Source organism: Neophocaena asiaeorientalis, unplaced genomic scaffold (assembly GCF_003031525.2).
Source record: "Neophocaena asiaeorientalis asiaeorientalis breed wild unplaced genomic scaffold, Neophocaena_asiaeorientalis_V1.1 scaffold629, whole genome shotgun sequence".
In the NCBI taxonomy this organism is placed as follows: Eukaryota; Metazoa; Chordata; class Mammalia; order Artiodactyla; family Phocoenidae; genus Neophocaena; species Neophocaena asiaeorientalis.
The window spans coordinates 3726813-3747468 of NW_020175468.1; the positions used below are offsets into that span (position 1 = coordinate 3726813).

Consider the following 20656-nt stretch of genomic DNA (forward strand, 5'->3'; position numbering starts at 1 on the left):
TTTTTTAAATTTTTGGCTGCGTTGGGTCTTCGTTGCTGTGCACGGGCTTTCTCTAGTTGCGGTGAGCAGGGGCTACTCTTCGTTGCGGTGCGCGGGCTTCTCTGATTCTTGATGCTAGCAGATTTGGGATTTCCTTCAGTGATATGACCAAAGGGTAAAATGGTGCGGGGGAGGAGGGAGAGAACATTGACATAGGCATATGTCTGGGGCTCAGCTTCTCCATTATTGCTTTTTTCTACACGGCCCTTCCACTGCCAACCATAGCCTAGGTGACAGGAGCCTTTCAAGTGACAATTCCACTTCACCAGAATAATTGGGCAGAGGGCTTACGGCATACAAGCAAGGTAAATAACAGAGATGCTAGCAATGAGCAGGTCTCTTATCACAGATTGATAGCATTACACCAGCAGAGGGGAGGAGGAAGGAAGCCACGCAGCCTTCCAGAGTCGCTCCAATCCCTTGAGAATCAGCACATATAATAAATATGCAATGTTTCCAAAGAGAACATCGTGCACATACCAAACCTTTGACATTAGAAAGGCTGAGCAGCCGTGCATTTAGCTGTACCTTCCAGGTCTCTGCTCTCACTGTTAGCCTGCGAGCCCTCCCTTCACCTGGTCCTAACACTGCTGCGCCTGGAACTCCAGGTTCCACGGTCCCGCTCAGTCTGAGTGACAGTCTTCCTGTTTGGCTGCTGTATCTACCTCAAGGATACAGCTAGACCAGCCCCACTCACTTCTGGGAAATCTGTACCCTCAAACGTTACCGATGGCCCCCTCATCTCCAAACCCACTAACTTCTCCTCAGGCTCTGTTTTCCTTGCTGCTCCTTCAGCAACAAGCATGGCCAATCACTAACGCCCTCCGGGTGTGAAGACTTGGGCTTGACTTCTGGCTCTGCCACTTCCTAACTGGGTGACCCAGGCAAACTGCACGACCTCTCTGACCTTCAGTCTATTCGTCTGTAAAATGGAGATACCAATTCTGACTTCATGATTTAATCTCCTCGAAGACCTGGTCAAACATGTATGCAAAACCACCTGGCATCCTCCCCATCACAGAACAGGTGCTCCATAAAAGTTACTTGAACATCTCTTCAATCCCCACTGCCTTAATTACAAAAGGGCTCAGTGATGGGTTTGATTCTGATTTTCAAAAAATCTGACAGAGGAAAAAAAACCCATTAAGCTGGCATTTAAACCCGTTCAGTCTTGGCTCCCTCCCATTTTCCCTGCCTTACCTTCCACTACTACCAGATCATCTCTGTTATTTACCTTGCTTGTATGCCGTAAGCCCTCTGCCCAATTATTCTGGTGAAGTGGAATTGTCACTTGAAAGGCTCCTGTCACCTAGGCTATGGTTGGCAGTGGAAGGGCCGTGTAGAAAAAAGCAATAATGGAGAAGCTGAGCCCCAGACATATGCCTATGTCAATGTTCTCTCCCTCCTCCCCCGCACCATTTTACCCTTTGGTCATATCACTGAAGGAAATCCCAAATCTGCTAGCATCAAGATCAGTGCAGAGGGCTTCCCTGGTGGCGCAGTGGTTGAGAATCCGCCTGCCAATGCAGGGGACACGGGTTTGAGCCCTGGTCTGGGAAGATCCCACATGCCGCGGAGCAACTGGGCCCGTGAGCCATGGCTGCTGAGCTTGCGCGTCTGGGGCCTGTGCTCCGCAACGGGAGAGGCCACAACACTGAGAGGCCCGCGTACCGCAAAAAAAAAAGAGTAGCCCCCGCTCGCTGCATCTAGAGAAAGCCTGCACAGCAGTGAAGACCCAACACAGCCAAAAATAAATAAATAAATAAATAAATAAATAAAAATCAGTGCAGGAACAAGAGAAGCTATTCATTCATTCATTCATTTTTAGCTGTGTTGGGTCTTCACTGCTGTGCAGGCTTTCTCTAGATGCAGCGAGCGGGGGCTACTCTTTTTTTTTTGCGGTACGCGGGCCTCTCAGTGTTGTGGCCTCTCCCGTTGCGGAGCACAGGCTCCAGACGCGCAAGCTCAGCAGCCATGGCTCACAGGCCTAGCCGCTCCATGGCATGTGCAATCTTCCACGGGCTTAGTTGCTCCGTGGCATGTGGGATCTTCCTGGACCTGGGCTCGAACCCATGTCCCCTGCATTGGCAGGTGGATTCTTAACCCCTGCAGCACCAGGGAAGTCCCCCACCTGCAGACTTTAATCACAACATTCCACACACCTGAAACACACCCTGTCTTCCTCTCTCTGCCTAGTCAAGCCTTTCCTCCAGACCTCAAACCCCAACTCGGATGCCATTTCCTCAAAAAGTCCTTATCACGGCACTCAGGAGAGCACCCTCTAAACTCTTCCAGCAACTGCTCCACATAAATGCCTCTGACATAAATCACATGCAGCCCATGGCCTCTCTAGGATCCCTCCATCCTAGAGAGTTCCACAGACTCTGACTGCTCGGGAGGGTTTTGGGGTTTTGTTTGTTTGTTTTGTTTTGTTTTTGTGGCCATGCCTTGTAGCATGCGAGATCTTAGTTCCCCGACCAGGTATCGAACCCATGCCTTCTGCAGTGGAAGCTTGGAGGCTTAACCACTGGACCGCCAGGGAAGTCCCCTGGGAGGTTTTTTAATTCAACTGCCAACAACACTGAATATCATGTTTATGTTTTTAATCCTTAACCATTCTAGGGGCCCTGAGATTACTGCTTATTTATGGCTCAATTACATGAAAAGCACTTAAAATAGTACCTGGCACATAGTCAGCATTGAATGAATGCTGGCTATCATTACTCAGGCTCTAATGCAGCAATTCCCTTCTTGGAATCAATCCTGCAGAAATACTCACGTGGGCACAAAAATCATGTACAATGCTATTCACAGCAGCGTCGTCCACCACTTCCCTCCATTTTCACAGCCACACAGCCCTACTCTGAGTCACCATTTCTCACCTATAAAACCACAAGAGTGGGCTTCCCTGGTGGCGCAGTGGTTGAGAATCTGCCTGCCAATGCAGGGGACACGGGTTCGAGCCCTGGTCTGGGAAGATCCCACATGCTGCGGAGCAACTGGGCCCGTGAGCCACAACTACTGAGCCTGCGCATCTGGAGCTTGTGCTCTGCAACAAGAGAGGCTGCAATAGTGAGAGGCCTGTGCACCGCGATGAAGAGTCGCCCCCGCTGGCCGCAACTAGAGAAAGCTGTCGCACAAAAACGAAGACCCAACACAGCCAAAAAGTTAAATAAATAAATAGCGTTCCCTTAAAAAAAAAAAAAAAAAACCCACAAGAGCCTGACACCTGGCCTCCCTGCTTACATTCCTGCTCCCAACAATCCACTGTCCCCATCTCAGATAGAGAGCTTCTAAACCTGACCACACCACTCTCCTGCTCAGACCTTTCAATGGTTCCCATGCAAGCTCCTTACCAACAGCCCTGCATACCACTCCTGCCTGTCTCATCCTACTCTCTCCCCTGGTAACTTGCCTACAGCCAGGCTGGCCTTCCTTGATCCCAGAAAATGCCACATTTGCTCCCACCGTAGGACTCTAGCATTAGCTGTTCTCTCTGCTTCTTCCCCTAACTCTTCACATGACCCATTCTTTAGATCTCAGCTCAACTGCCCCTCCTTAAAAAAGTCCACACTGGCCACCTAATCCAAAATAGGTCTACGTCTCTTCTATCTAGAATTTTGCTACTTGTTTATGTGTTCATTCCTCGTTCCTCCATTACAATGTAAGTAAGCTCCAGAAACCATGGTATCTCTAGCATCTATGACTGTGCTTGGGACTTATCACACTGTTATTTCAATTGCTATTGAATTAATAGATACACCAGGACTTACACCAGGACTTCCCTGGTGGTGCAGTGGTTAAGAATCCGCCTGCCAATGCAGGGGACACGGGTTTGAGACCTGGTCTGGGAAGATCCAACGTGCCGCGGAGTCACTAAGCCCGGGTGCCACAACTACTGAGCCTGCGCTCCAGAGCCCGCGAGCCGCAACTACTGAGCCTGCACACCTAGAGCCCGTGCTCTGCAACAAGAGAAGCCACTGCGGTGAGCAGCCCGTACTGCAATGAAGAGTAGCCCCCACTCGCTCCAACTAGAGAAAGACAGAGCACAGTGACGAAGACCCAACACAGACAAAAATAAATAAATTTAAAAAAATAAATAGATTAAAAAACAAACAAACAAAAAAACAACAGCTAACACTCACTACGTGCCAACCACTGTTCTAAACTCTTTACGTGTATTATGTCATTTAACCCTCACGACAATCTTACGAGCTGGTACCTTGTTATCCCTATTTTGCAGCTGAGAAAACAGGCACAAAAGAAGTTAACTAGCTTACACAGCTGGTTACACAGCTAGAAAGTGGCTAACATAACCAGCTAGTAGAGAAGGGCAACAATAGGGTAGAGTGATAGAGATGGTGCGCTCTGAGGCCACGATGCCATGGTGCACACCTACTACGGAAAACTAGGCAACCATTAAACAGAATAAGATAACACCAGTCAACGCTTAGGACACAGCTACTGAATGCCCAAGCACTGTTCTAAGCAACTTACATGTACTAACTCTGCAAGGCAGATAGTACTATTAGCCTTAATTTTACAGATAAAGGAAGCTGAGTGTGGTAGACAAAATAATGCCCCCACCACCACGTCTACGCTCCTCATCCCTGGGGTCTGTGAATAAATTACATTACGCCACAAAAGGAATTTTGCTGATGTGATCAAATGAAGGGTTTTGAGATGGGGGTATTATCCTGGATTTTCCAGGTGGGTCCAAGCAATCACAAAGGCCCTTATGCGAGGGAGGCAGAAGGGTCAGAGTTAGAGGAGGAGATGCGATGACAAGCAGAGGACTTGCTCACAGAAGAGACTTGAAGATGCTTTGGAGATGAAGAAAGGGGCCACAAGACAAGGAATGCAGGTGGCTTCTAGACACTAGGAAAATCAAGCAAACAAATTCTTCCCTAGAGCCTCCACAGGGAGTACAACCCTCCCAACACCCTGATTCTCCTTTAGCCCAGGGAAACATTCCAGACTTCTGAACTCCAGAATTTGTGCTGTCATAAGCCACTAAATTTGTGGTAACTGCTACAGCTGCCAATAGGAAACTAACACTGAGGCTCACAGTTCTTAGGAACCTTGCTGAAGACCACGCAGCTACCAAACAGCAAAGCAGATAGCAACTCAGGTGATACTGCTCCAGAGTCTATGCTCTTAAAGTGATGTTTCTCAGGATCACAATAAATATAAAATTACACTGTGACATACTGGGTGTAGAGTCTATTGGTAACAACAGTGACAGTAGGGATTTCCCTGGTGGCGCAGTGGTTAAGAATCCGCCTGCCAATGCAGGGGACACGGGTTCGAGCCCTGGTCCCGGAAGATCCCACATGCCACGGAGCAACTAAGCCCGTGCGCCACAACTACTGAGCCTGTGCTCTAGAGCCCACGAGCCACAACTACTGAGCCCGTGTGCCACAACTACTGAAGCCCACACTCCTAGAGCCCGTGCTCCACAGCAAGAGAAGCCACCGCAATGAGAAGCCCGCGCACCGCAACAAAGAGTAGTCCCTGCTCCCCACAACTAGAGAAAGTCTGCGTGCAGCAATGAAGACCCAACGCAGCCAAAAATAAAATAAATTAAAAAAAAAAAAAAAACAGTGACAGTAATTACCAACCACAGAGGGCTCACTAAGCTCCAGGCACTGAGCTAGGTACCATACATACAGTGCCTCACTGAAACCTTGATTATGGTTCTTCACTGTTCTTCTCTCAGAAGAAAAGCACACATCCTAAATGTTGCATACAATTTCTCTCCCTAAAAGGCCAAGTGGCTCCACAGGCCCCCCAAGTAGGCCATCATGTTTCCATAGGAAAGGATCCATGTCTGCCTCGAGAAAGGAAAAAACTGAGGTTCAGAAAAGGTGTCCAAGCTCTCACAGCTAACGGGTGCCCAGAGCTGGGATCCCAAATTCAATTCTAACCAGGATCTGTGATTTTTTTTTCTCCCTCTCTCAATGTCTCCCCCATGCTGCCTTGCATATAGTAGGTTCTAAATAAATACTTGCTGATTTACTCTCCTCTCTACTTCTGCTGCCATGGGAATACCTTTTCAATTTCTGGGAAGGAAGGAACCAGTCTTTACACCACAATCTGAATTCACAATACATACTGCAAGGTAAGTCAAGCCAATGAATTCCACTCATGATTAAAAATTCTGAAGACGACCAAATTCATATTCAAACCACATTTATTGAGAGTCTAATGCATGAGAGTGAGTCATGCAAAAATCTTGTATAAGATGATTTCGAGTAGGGCGAGCACAATGTCCCAGAGGCCAGAGAGAGCTTTAGCATATCTGAGGAACATAAAGATACAAGCAGCTTGAATGGAGTGACCCAGGGAGATGCAGGCAAGGTCAGACAAAGCAGGGCAGGAAAGGCAACGGATTTTTAAAGATCTGAGTATACAGGAAATCACTGGAAGGCTTTAAGCAGGACTGCTGTGATCTGTTTTTTAAATTTAAATCAGTTTGGCTGCTGTGTGGAGGATGGATTATAAAGAGTCACACGTGGAACAGGGGAGACCAGGGAGAAACTGTTGAGGTGACCTGAGATGATGCGTGTAGCTTGGACTAAGGGAGGATGAGACAGAGCTTGAAGCAGAGCCTAGAGGAATTCCCAATAGACTGGATGTGGACAGAAAGGACAGAGGCTCCTAGGTTTCTGGTCACTGTGACCAGAAAAATGATGGGGCCACTTGGAAGATCTGACCATTTTCTCCTTCTAAAAATACTCTCCGCTCAACTAACAGTACAGTCCTTTTCACTTAAATCTACAATCCTGCTCCATCCAACTGCCCATTCATTATACTTACTTAAATGTCCTGACAGAATCCAAGACAGACCTTAAGACTGTTCCTCACCTCGATCTGCTTGGGCAAATCTGCTCCTCCTACAGTCTTCCTTGTCCTTTTGGAGTTTCCACTCATCCCACTGATGCCTGCTTTATCTCATTTATCTCAACCTATTTCCTATTTAGTTTCCCTTATTTTGTGGCTGGTGATTTATACTTGTCAAATAATGGTAGCTATAACTTACTGAATGCTTTCTGTGCGTAGACTCTATTCATGCATAATCTCATTTCTTTCTCAATAATCTTATGACGTAGATTCTGTTATTCCCATTTGATAAGTGAGAAAACTGAAGCACAGAGAAGTTAAGAAATGCATGCAAGGTTAGATAACTACGAAGTTCTGGAGCTGAGATTCAAACTCAACTATTAACCACTAAAAAATTGATCCTTATATGAAACAACCAGGATTGGCCTCCAGTACACGCTCAGTCACTTTCATGGCAAGTAGGTGCCTATGGAACCAACTGAAGCACTGTCTGAACAGCAGCAGTGTAGGGTAATGAGTGCTTGAAAACAGGGAAGTTTTTGGAGCCCCTTTCCTGTAAAGTCAAAACTTCAGTTGAGGGCTCCCCTGGTGGCACAGTGGTTGAGAATCTGCCTGCTAATGCAGGGAACACGGGTTCGAGCCCTGGTCTGGGAGGATCCCACATGCCACGGAGCAACTAGGCCCGTGAGCCACAACTACTGAGCCTGCACGTCTGGAGCTTGTGCTCTGCAACAAGAGAGGCCGCGATAGTGAGAGGCTCGCGCACCGTGATGAAGAGTGGCCCCCGCTCGCCGCAACTAGAGAAAGCCCTCGCACAGAAACGAAGACCCAACACAGCAAAAATAAATAAATAAATTACTAAACTCCTACTCCCAACATCTAAAAAACAAACAAACAAACAAAAAAAAACTTCAGTTGAGTCCTTAAAGATTTGGTCACACTCACCCCTCCTTTTTTGCAGATGTGGAACCTAAGGCTAAGAAACTGTTGTGACTCACCCAGGGTCAGAGAGCTAGTTAGCAGAGCTGGGAATTGAACCCAGGTTTCTGGACTTCCTAGGTCTTTGCAGTGTACAATCATTTCATCCACTCAACAAATATCTGAATATCTACATACTTGCAGGCACTGGGAATTTAATAGAGACCAATCAAAACCCACATCTTAATTACTGGACATTTATAAAGTGCTTGCCCTCATGGAGCTTATCCTCTACTTCTCCCTTCTCAGTCACCCTCCTTCCTCACTCTTAGATAGGGGATAAATGACCGCTGAGTGGAAGGAGAAAAATTAGACATGCCTTTGTTGTGAAAGTCGGTGCAAAAACTGAATCACAGTCTGAGAACATACAGGGCTGCCAGCTTCAACACTCTCCTTTATGTTCATCTGATTGAAAGAATGAGCCTCCCATTGTGGCTAATGAGCTACTGTGGAAATAGCAGTGAACCTGAAGTTAGTGGCTTAGATTCAAGTCCTCCTTCTTCTATGTACTTGGTGTGTGACCTTGGGAGAGGTGGCTCCCTTCCCTGAACCTCATCCACAAAATGGGCTCGGCGTCACAGCAAGAGATGCAAACTCACGTGCTTACAGGGGCCAGGCAATTCTATCAATGAGTGAAGCAGAGCTGCTGGAGACGACGGCCAAGTAGAGAGCCCAGGCTCTGGGTAAAAGAGCCTCGGGACTTCCCTGGCGGTCAAGTGGTTAAGACTCTGCGCTTCCAATGCAGGTGACGAGGGTTCGATCCCTGGTTGGGGAACTAAGATCCCACATCCTCACAGTGCGACCGAATAAAAGAGGCGGCCTCTGCTTAGCTCCAACCAATGTGGAGATGTCTGACCTTACTATTTTTCAAAAGACAGAAATCAGAAACTGTGAAATCTCCATATGTGGGGAGGGTGGGGTTGGTTGGGAGGAAGAGAGACACATCTTCCCAACTTCTCATTATAAAAAATTTCAAACATACAGAAAAATAGAAAGAAGAGTTAACATTTTGCTCTACTGGCTTTACCCATATGCCGACATCACAGCACTTCACACCTTTAGCATGCAACTCCAAAAATATGACCTTCTCCTTCATAACCACACTATGATCACATCTAGAAAATAATTCCCAAATATCATCTAACAGGACTGAATACTCAAATTTCCCCTATTGCCTAAAAGGTGTATTTTAGGTAAGTTTTCTTTTTGAACCAGGATCCAGTCAGGGTTACACCTTGCATTTGGCTCCACCCTTTACTCTCTTAATCTAGAACAGTCCCTTCGCTTGTTTTTTCCATGACATTGACTTCTGGAAGAGAACCAGGGCAGTCGTCTTGTAAAACGTCCCACATTCTGGACATCTCATCATTACCTCAATGGTGTCCTTTAATTTGTTCCTCTGTTCTGTGAAAACATGATATCTGGCAGGAAAACATAGAAGATGATGCACTGAGGTTCTTATTTCACTACATCAGAAGACACATTATTAAATATTTCTACGTGAAGTCTATTTTATTCCTTCTGATGCTCAAACTGCCCCAAATTTGGCCAATTCTCTAGATTTTTAAATGCTGGCAACTAATTTCAAAAAAATTAAAACACTGTATGAGAGATACACACCAGTTTTTTGTTTTTTTTTTAAATGTTGAGCCTTCTTTTAATTTATTTATTTATTTTTGGCTGTGTTGGGTCTTCGTTTCTGTGCAAGGGCTTTCTCTAGTTGTGGTGAGCGGGGGCCACTCTTCATCGCGGTGAGCAGGCCTCTCACTGTCGCAGCCTCTCTTGTTGCGGAGCACAGGCTCCAGACGTGCAGGCTCAGTAGTCGTGGCTCACGGGCCTAGTTGCTCCGCGGCATGTGGGATCTTCCCATACCAGGGCTCGAACCCATGTCCCCTGCATTAGCAGACAGATTCTCAACCACTGCGCCACCAGGGAAGCCCACACACCAGTTTTTAACCACCAGACTGTATGAGTTCCCTTGAAGACCCTTTTTATTATTATTTGTCTCCCTTCCAATTCTCTGAAAACCTTGGTCCAACATTATAGAGTCAGAGGCAAAACTGTAGCCAGAATGCAGTCTGTCCATTCCCAGTCTGCTTTCTATTTCACAAGGGTCCCCAGTCCCCAGAGTTCTCCTATCCCACCTGGAGTTCCCTTAGAGACAAGTCAATTTGCTTTGTGGAGCCTCCTTCCTTTCTGTACAGAGGAGGAAATCACTGCCTTTCCTTCTCCAAAGAGCTGCTATGAGACTCAGCTGAAAAAGGGACAAGAGAGCACTTTAATCAACTCTGTAAGACTGTATACAAATCTATAGATTCCAAATTATAGGTAACCCCTTCCTACCCTCCCAGGACCCTCAACCAATCCTTTTCAGCTTCTCCGCTGAGTTCTAGACATCTTCACTTCCTCAGAATAGCTCCCATCTCCCAAGAATTCCATACCCCGACTCTGATTTGCCCCTTAGGTCACCTCTCCTTCAGGAGCCCTCCATCCATTCTTTAATGCTCCTCAGATAAATCATTCATTCCTACCCCTCCGACAGATCTCTCACTAATTCCAGTTTAATCCTCACCAACTTTACTCCGCCTCAAACAAAACCACCTACTGCCCCCAACGCCTGGAATCAACCCTTCCAGTACACTTAGGATCCCCTTCTCAACCCTTCAGGAACCCCTAACACTCCTTCAAACGGCAGTTCCTAAACTCATTCGACACTGTGTCTTCAGCCCCATTCTCATCATTTAATTCCCAATCTTCTATTTCAGGTGCCTTCAACCCTCAGACCAGTGCTTGCTAATGCCTCGTAATGCGCCCTCCTCCCCAGTCACAGAAGGCTCCACACACCTAAAATGAGCCTGAAGTAACCCCCACCTCACCCCACCCACCACACACGCTCTCTCACCAAAAAGCTGTAGAAGCTCCCGCCTCTCAAACGTCTTGAACTGCCTGCCTCCCCAACTCTTGGATCAATTAATTCTGCCCTCTGTACTCACGCACATCACATAACCACCCCCATCACTCAGACCTCATCACTGAACTCAACCACTCACATATTTATTTCTACTTAGATGTGTAGTAAACAGCTAAAACGTTAAGTCCAAATTAGAACTGCTGACTCTTCCCCCACCTCAGTCAGTGAAGGCACTTCCATCTTTCCAACTGCTTTGGCCAAAAACCTTGAGTTCTGCCTCTCCCACTCCACACGTTTAATCCTTCAGCAAAGCCTGTCCTCTCTACCTTCAAATTATATCCAGAATCTACATCTTACCCCTTCCCTAGAGTTCCGAGCCACCATTACTTGCATCTCAAGGGGATTACCGCAGCAGCCCCCTAAGCGTAATCCTTATTTCCACTTCTGCCCACTTCCACCTGTTCTCCACGCAGCAAGAGCGATCCTTTTCAAACACAGTTCAGATCGTGTTACTCCTCTGGTCAAAACTCTCCAACAGGTTTCCCAGCACACTTAGAATTCAAAAGCTACCTCCTGGGACTTCCCTGGTGGCACAGTGGTTAAGAATCCACCTGCCAATGCAGGGGACACGGGTTTGAGCCCTGGTCCGGGAAGACCCCACATGCCGTGGAGCAACTAAGCCCGTGCGCCACAACTACTGAGCCTGTGCTCTAGAGCCCGTGAGCCAAGACTACTGAGCCCACGTGCCACAACTACTGAAGCCTACACGCCTAGAGCCTGTGCTCCGCAACAAGAGAAGCCACCGCAATAAGAATCCCGCGCACCGCAATGAACAGTAGTCCCCACTCGTCGCAACTAGACAAAAGCCCGCGTGCAGCAACGAAGACCCAACGCAGCCCCAAATCAATCAATTAATTAATTTAAAAAAGAAAATAAAAGGTACCCCTCATTTGGTTCCAGCCACCCTGTTGCTCTCATTTGCCAAGCATGCTCTGGCCTCTAGGATTTTACACTTGTCCCCTATGCTAGGAAGATCCTCCCAGATGGCCACAGGGCTCTTTCCTTTCATACAGGTCCGAGGCTCGATGTTACCTCTTCAGAGGCCTCCCCTGGCCACCCTATCAAAATAGCTCTCCCACCCCATCATCCTTTATTGATCCTCTTTCCCTGCTTTATTTTTTCTCCCTAGCACTTGCATTGCCTAATATTTTATTATTTCTTATGTGTATTGCCTCCCCCACCGGAACGTAAGCTCCATGTGGGCAAGAAGTCTGCCTAGTTCATTAATACCCGCTCAGCGCCGGTGGCAGGTACTCAATAAATATCTGATCATATCGACCACCTCTTTCAAAGACCTCATCCCCTCCGATAATTACTCCCCCATGCCCAAGGTATCCCCAATCCTGTCCTCTCGGGACACACCCCCAGATCTAGACACAAGCAATCTCTTCGGGTACCTCCAGCACCCCCAGACTCTCCGAGCCTCTCAGGAACCTCACTTGAAATTACTTGCTCCAAAACCCCTCGGGAAAAAACCTCACTCTTTCAGACTGGCCCACTCCTTAGAGGCCACAAAAATGAATGAAAGCTCTCATCTACTGGGCTCGCCAGTCTCCCCAGCATCCGGCAGAGAACAGGTTTCCGCTACCTATGAATGAATGAACTATGCCCCCCCGCCACTTTCATCGTTTCCACGCATTCCTGGCCCCTCCTATTCCCTAAGTCCCCAACCCCGATCCAAACGCCACCATCGCTCCCTCCGGGCGTCGAGTTCCTGAGTCTGCATCCTCCGGATCGCTCAGAACTCCCCCAGCTCCCCTTCTAGAGGTCGCCAATTCCTCGGAACAGCCCTCCCACCACCTAGGACGTCCCCGCTTCCCATACCTTCCGAGGAAACATCCCAAATCAACCCCTCCAGTCTTCTCAGGAAGGCGACCACGGCCGGGTACACGATTCCCGCCTCCTCTCTTCAAATTAAACCCTCCGGCTCCCCAACGCCTCAGGCCAGACCACCCTCCAAACCCTCAGTCCCACAAGCCGCGCCGGCCCTTACCGTTTCTGGGCCTCCAATCCCCAGAGACGGATCTGCCGGTCATACTGAGCCGCCTCCTCCTCGCTGATACCGCCGCCTGCCTCCTCCTTCTCCACCATGGCGCCGGCTCTCAGCGCCGGAGCTCTGGTCCTGCTCACGGCAACCGCCCGCCGGCCCCACAAGCCGCCAACCGCCACGGGCCGCGCACCCAGGCCGCATCTGCGCCTGCGCCAGGGATCGCGCCTGCGCACTACCTTCTCCAAGCCCCGCCTGCCCCTGGAGCCTGGAACCACATGGACCTCCTTAGCCTCCGAGGTGGGCGGGCATCAGCCAGTCACGTGATGGAGTCTCCTGCCAATCCTGGCCAAAAATCCGCGCGGCTTCTGGCCCCACAAGGATACCCAAGTGTTTATGAGGCCTTCAATTCAGCAAGTAAAATGGAGCGTCTGCCGAAATCCCGGTAACGGGGATGTTGTGAAATAGGGTGGTGAGTAAAATAGATAAAATCCTGCCCTCATGGAACTTACGTTCCCTTGAGGAGGGCCCAAAGGAAAAAATATATAAATCAGGCCCTCAATAAATGTTTTGGAGAAAATTAAAACAGGATGTGGGACTACAGGGTGACAGGTGATTGTTGAGCAGAGATCTGAAGGAACCGTAGAAACAAGCTGGGTAGATAACTGGGAAATGTAGCATTCCTGGACAGAACAGCAGCTGCAAGGCCCTGAGGCTGGCACATGCTAACGTAATTAAGGAGCTGTGGAGAGGGCAGGGTGGCTGGAGCAGAGTGAGAGGGTGGTAAGAGATTAAATCATAATATGAAGCAGGTGGGGAATCTTGTAGGTTAGTAATAGCTAATAATAGCTAATATGTATTTTCCCTAGGCAAAATACCTTTTTAGCATTCATTCAACAAATACATATTAGGAACTTGTTTGGGAATTCCCTGGCAGTCCAGGGTTAGGACTCTGCGCTCTCACTACCGAGGGCCCTGGTTCAATCCCTAGAACGTGCTTGTCAACCATCAGTCTCTGTGCTAGGGGTAGAACAGTAAAACAAATTTTTTTTAATTTTTAAATAAGAATTAAAAATAGCTGCCCTCTCATGGAATTTAAATGGGTTTTATATGGATTATTTCTCTAACCCTTGCAAGAGTAGATAAATTCTTTAATATTCCCATTTCACAGCTAAAGAGTCTGAGGTCCAGCAAAGTTAAGTATCGATATTAGTGGCCTGAACAAAGTCTTATATCTTAGAAGTAGTGAAGCTAGGATTCAAATCCAGGCCCACGTGCTTCCTCAGGAGGTTATACTGCTGGTGGTACATTAAGCTCCTACTATGTGCTCTGACCTTGTCCAGTGAGGTACATACCCTATGAACCTCAGAGATAGATATTTCCTCCCCTTTTACAATATGACTCTGAGACTCAGAAAAGGGTAGCAATTCATCAGAGGTCAAAATATCATTCAGGGGACTTCCCTGGAGGTCCAGTGGTTAAGACTCCATACTCCCAATGCAGGGGGCCTGGGTTCGACCCCTGGTCAGGGAACTAGATCCCACATGCTGCAACTAAGACATCACATGCCACACGTAAACATCCCTCATGCCTCAACTAAAACCCGGCACAGCCAAATAAATAAATATTTTTTTAAAATATATCATTCAAAAAATATGGAGGGGCTTCCCTGGTAGCGCAGTGGTTAAGAATCCGCCTGTCTATGCAGGGGACACGGGCGCGAGCCCTGGTCCAGGAAGATCCCACATGCCGTGGAACAACTAAGCCCGTGCACCACAACTACTGAGGCTGCGCTCTAGAGCCCATGAGCCACAACTGCTGAGCCCACATGCCACAACTACTGAAGCCCGTGCACCTAGAGCCTGTGCTCCATGACAAGAGAAGCCACCACAATGAGAAGCTGGCACCACAATGAAGAGTATCCCCCGCTCGCCACAACTAGAGGAAGCCCACGCACAGCAACAAGGACCCAACGTAGCCAAAAATAAATAAATAAATAAATTTATTTTTAAAAAAATAGAATATGATAGAAGTGAATGCTGGGCCAATTTCTGAGTCCAGCCCTTAAGAAATGGGCAGCCTCCCCTCAAAAAGCTAAACGTCAAATTATCATAGGACCCAGCAATTCCACTCTTAGGCATATACCCAAAGAATTGAAAGCAGAGACTCAAACAGATATTTGTATGCCAATCATCATGGCAACATTATTCACAATAGCCAAATGTGAAACAACCAAATCCATCCATCAGGTGATGAATGGATAAATAAAATGTGGTAAATCAATACAATGGAATAATATTCACCCATAAAAAAAGGATGAAGCACTGATACATGCCACAATTTGGATGAACCTTGAAAATATTATGCTAAGTGAACGAACCCAGATACAAAAGGTGATGAAAAAGAAGTAGGTAGTGGTGATGGTTGCATGACACTGTGAATGTACTTAATGCCACTGAATTGTTCACTTAAAACTGGTTAAAATGGTGGATTGTATGTTATACATTTTTACCACAATTTTTAAAAAATTAATAATGTAATACACCCAAAATGACTGAATTGTACACTTTACAGCATTTCTTTTTTTTTTTTTTTTTTTTTTGGTACGCAGGCCTCTCACTGTTGTGGCCTTTACCATTGCAGAGCACAGGCTCCGGACGCACAGGCTCTGGACGCACAGGCTCAGTGGCCATGGCTCACGGCCCCAGCCGCTCCGCAGCATGTGGGATATTCCTGGACCGGGGCACAAACCTGCGTCCCCTGCATCGGCAGGCGGACTCTCAACCACTGCGCCACCAGGGAAGCCCAAATTGTACACTTGAAACGACTGAATTGAATGGTCTGTGAATATCTCAGTGAAGCTGTTTTTAAAAAAAGGAAGTGGTCATCTTCCACTTTCTGTTGGGACACTTGCTCTTAACCCCAGCCTCCATACTAGCACAAGACAAAGCACCTTATGGAGACGTCCACATGGAGAGGAACCAAAGCTTCTGACCCTCAGCCCGGCCAACAGCCCCAGCCAACAGCCAGCACCATCTTGCTGGCCACGTGAGTGAGCCGTCTTGGAAGGAGATCCTCTGGCAGACAGTCAAGTCACCCCAGAGGGAGGAGAGAGAAGCCATTCTTGCCAAGCTGTGCCCAAAGTGCTGATCTGTAAGAAAAATAATTGTTTGCTGCGAATTCCCTGGTGGTCCAGTGGTTAGGACTTGGCCGCTTTCACTGCTTGGGCCCCAGTTCCCCTGGTTGGGGACCTAAGAACCAGAAAGCCCTGCGGCGCAAGTTTGCTGATCACTTGCTACAGAGCATTAGATAACCCGAATATTCTCCCCACCCAATTCTCTCTTCTCCTATTCTCTCCGTTTTTGCCCAACCCAAATTCTCTTTCTCTCCCTGACTTTAGTTCCTTTCTCTGCTGAAAGTGGCAGAAAAATAAGCAGAAACATTGAGAAGTGCTGTCAAGGAAAAGAAGGAGCTATGACAGTGTCTGGCTTAGTGTAGGAGTCAGGAAATAATATTGTGAGAATGTGAACTCACTCTCCATTTTTCTGAATTTAGTCTATCTGATAGGTTTATTCATTTACATTTCCCTGAGGATGTCCTCAATGCCCAGCCCTGTACTAGGCAATATATAACCTCTAGGGGGAGTATTTTGTACTGTGGTTTCAGGGAACATGTCTCAGAGGAAGTAATGACCAAACAGACTCTGGAGGAATGAAAAGAAGTCAGGTGACTGTGCCATGGTGACCCCAGGGGACAAAGGGATCATTGAGAAACCAGATCATGAATTTTTTAAAAACAGACATATAACATTGTATTAGTTTTGTGTATGGTCTTTTTATTTTATTTTTTCATAAATTTATTTATGTATTTATTTATTTTTGGCTGCGTTGTGTCTTGCTGCACACGGGCTTTCTCTAGTTGCAGTGAGCAGGGGCTACTGTTCGTTGAGGCGTGTGGGCTTCTCACTGTAGCTTCTCCTCTTGTTGCGGAGCACAGGCTCTAGGCGCGCGGGCTTCAGTAGTTGTGGCATAGGGGCTCAGTAGTTGTGGCTCGCAGGCTCAGTAGTTGTGGCGCACGGGCTTAGTAGCCCCACGGCATGTGAGATCTTCCCGGACCAGGGCTCGAACCCATGTCCCCTGCACTGGCAGGCGGATTCTTAACCACTGCACCACTAGGGAAGTCTCTTTATTTTTTTTTAAGCCTGGAAATCTATTTGATCATTGCAATATGTGATCATTGTACTGTGAGGCAAACAGAGAATGTAAAAAATTCAGGATCCTAGGGAATTCCCTGGTGGTCCAGTGGTTAGGACTCTGTGCTTTCACTGCGGAGGGCCCAGGTTCAATCCCTGGTCGGGAAACTAAGATTCTGCAAGCCACTGGCTCAGCAAAAAAATAAAATAAAATAAAATTCAGGATCCTGAGCACTAAAGATGCAAGTCAACTCTTCCAGAATGAGCACTGCTTTGCTTAGAATAATTTGAGGCTGTCTTTGAAATGAGCAAGTTTGGGAAGCACATGCCTCTTCAGATTTGTCATGTTTCTTCCAAATATTGCTGGGCCCCCTAGGAAAGGCCCTTTCCTAACTGCCTTCCTGACCCCCAATTCAGCCTCCAATCATGACCTTACCCCTTATCTTACTCTAGAGGATGAGATGCAGGTGCAGATGGTTTGAAGTTCAGGGACAGAATGAGAAGAGCCATTTGATAATTTTGATTTTATTTTATTCTGTCAAAAATTTTTATATTTGGGACTTTTAATAGGCCCTTTTTTGTCCTATGAGTTATAGTATACTGTATCTTCATAATTAGTTAAGTTATGGTTTATGATATTGATTTATATAACTGATATGTTTGTATCATTATAGTTAATTTTTAATTCTAATGAAGGGGAAAAGTGACACCAATAAATCAAAGATGAAGTTAACCAGGCTTCCCTGGTGGCGCAGTGGTTGAGAGTCCGCCTGCCGATGCAGGGGACACGGGTTCATGCCCCGGTCCAGGAAGATCCCACATGCCGCGGAGCGGCTGGGCCCGTGAGCCATGGCCGCTGAGCCTGCGCGTCCAGAGCCTGTGCTCCTCAACGGGAGAGGCCACAACAGTGAGAGGCCTGCGTACCGCAAAAAAAAAAAAAAAAAAAAAAAAGATGAAGTTAACCAATTAAAAAAACTTGGATCTTCAAGCTTAAAAAAAAAGATCTTCAAGCTTACACAAAGTAGTCCAGGGCTTCTCTGGTGGCACGGTGGTTAAGAATCTGCCTGCCAACACAGGGGACACGGGTTTGAGACCTGGTCCGGGAAGATCCCACATGCCGCAGAGCAACTAAGCCCGCGTGCCACAACTACTGAGCCTGCGCTCTGGAGCCCGCGAGCCACAACTACTGAAGCCCACATGCCTAGAGCCCATGCTCCGCAACAAGAGAAGCCACCGCAATGAGAAGACCACGCACTGCAATGAAGATGAGCCCCTGCTCGCCACAACTAGAGAAAGCCCATGCACAGCAACAAAGACCCAATGCAGCCAAAAACAAATAAAAATAAAATAAATTTATAAAAACAAGAAACAGTCCAATGAATATTTACATAACTTTATCTAGATTCATTAATTTTAAGTTTTGACACATTTATTCTGTCACACGCACACACACATTTTGTATATATAATTTTTATTTTGCTAAACTATTTTAGAGTTAGTCATCCCAGGTCTTTAAAAAATGCAGGGAAAAGTTTTGAGAATTTTTTTTGAGAACTACAGATCTCACCAGGAAACTCTGGAAGGCCAGATTCTCTTAAACATTTCTGGTACATAAAAAGCCAAATATGCACAAATTCCTTAAACCAAAAGATTCATTCCTGGGACTTCCCTGGTGGCGCAGTGGTTAAGAATCCGTCTGCCAATGCAGGGGACACAGGTTTGAGCCCTGGTCCGGGAAGATCCCACGTGCCACGGAGCAGCTAAGCCCATGTGCCACAACTACTGAGCCTGTGCTCTAGAGCCCATGAGCCACAACTACTGAGCCTGTGTGCTGCAAATACTGAGCCCGCATGCCTTGAGCCCATGCTCCGCAAAAAGAGAAGCCACCACAATGAGAAGCCAGCGTACTGCAACAGAGAGTAGCCCCCGCTCAGCCACAACTAGGGAAAGCCTGTGCACAGCAATGAAGACCCAATGCAACCAAAAATAAATAAATAAATAAATTAAAAAAAATTCATTCCTGAGGTCTGGGTCACTTGAACATTTCTATATTTAACTGCAAATATTCCCCAGCGTTAAATGATGTCAACTAGGGAAAAAATTATGGCGACAAGGGGATTCACTAAGTTCTCTCTATTTTTTAAATCAATATTTATTTATTTATTATTTTTGGCTGCGTCCGGTCTTAGTTGCGGCATGCAGGCTTCTTTCTAATTGTGGCACACAGGCTCCAGAGCGCATGGGCCCTGTGGTTGAGGCACACCGGCTCTCTAGTTGTGGCATGTGGGCTCAGTAGTTGCGGTGCATGGGCTTAGCTGCTCCGTGGCATGTGAGATCTTAGTTTCCCAAGCAGGGGTGGAACCGGCATCCCCTAGATTACCAGGGAAGTCCCTCACTAAGTTGTCTTGATCATCACTGTGGCTGATGGCATTTTGCAAAGATATGGGTACAATAATATCTCTCATCCTACATACTCTTCTCGCAACATCCCTTTGACACTACTTCCAATGAAGGGGTGGGAGGTCTATGTTTCCTTCCTTGAAACTGGACTGGATTTGGCGACTGTTTGACCAATAGAATGTGGCAAAAGGGACACTGCTTAACTTCTGAGCTAAGTCAGGAAAGAGCAGGCCACTTCCACCCTGTTCATGGGAACACTTGAGTTTGAGCCCTGAACCGCCAGATAAGCAGTCCTACTGCGCTGAGGCCACCATGTTGAGAGGAAGCCCAACCAGCCCATGAGGAGACACCGTGCGGAGAAGCCCTGAAACTATACAAAGATGGAGAGGTCCCTGCCCAGCCCCTAGCTCTCCATTCATCCACTGTTCCAGTTCTAATCATATGATCTGCAGTCATATGAGAAGTCCCAGGCCAGAATCAGCCATCCTGAATTCCTGACTCACAGATACTGTAACAGATAATAAAATGAAATTGGTGCAGCCACTACGGAAAACATCATGGAGGTTCCTTAAAAAACTAAAAATAGAGTTACCATATGATCTAGCAATCCCACTCCTGGGCATATATGTGGAAAAGATGAAAACTCTAATTCGAAAAGATACATGCACCCCAATGTTCATAGCAGCACTATTTACAATAGCCAAGACATAGATACAACCTAAATGTTCATCAACAGAGGAATGGGTGAAGAAGATGTGGTACAAATATAGAATGGAATATTACTCAGCCATAAAAGAAGAATGATACAATGCCATTTGCAGCAACATGAATGGACCTAGAGATTGTCATACTAAGTGAAGTAAGTCAGACAGAAAAAGACAAATATCATATGATATCACTTATATGTGGAATCTAAAAAAAGATACAAATGAACTTATTTGCAAAACAGAAATAGACTCACAGACATAGAAAACAAACTTATGGTTACCAAAGGGAGAAGGGGGGAAGGGATAAATTAGGAATATGGGATTAAAATATACACACTACTATATATAAAATAAACAAGATCCTACTGTGTAGCACAGAGAACTATATTCAATATTTTGTAGTAACCTATAATGGAAAAGAATCTGAGAAAGAATATATACGTATAACTGAATCACTTTGCTGTACAAGTGAAACTAATACCTCATTGTAAATCAACTATACTTCAATAAAAATTGTTTGTCTTGAAAAAAAGAATAAA

General features: G+C 46.6%; 1 protein-coding gene across 1 annotated transcript in view; it reads right to left on the bottom strand.

Annotated features, from left to right (window-relative positions):
* SAE1 (SUMO1 activating enzyme subunit 1) overlaps positions 1–13007 on the bottom strand; it is a 73218-nt gene extending 60211 nt beyond the window's left edge. Inside the window, exon 1 of the mRNA XM_024768832.1 lies at positions 12825–13007. Coding sequence (XP_024624600.1) covers positions 12825–12922 — 98 coding nt within the window. The 5' untranslated portion in view covers positions 12923–13007. The remainder of the gene's footprint in view (positions 1–12824) is intronic.
* Positions 13008–20656: the final 7649 nt, after the last annotated feature.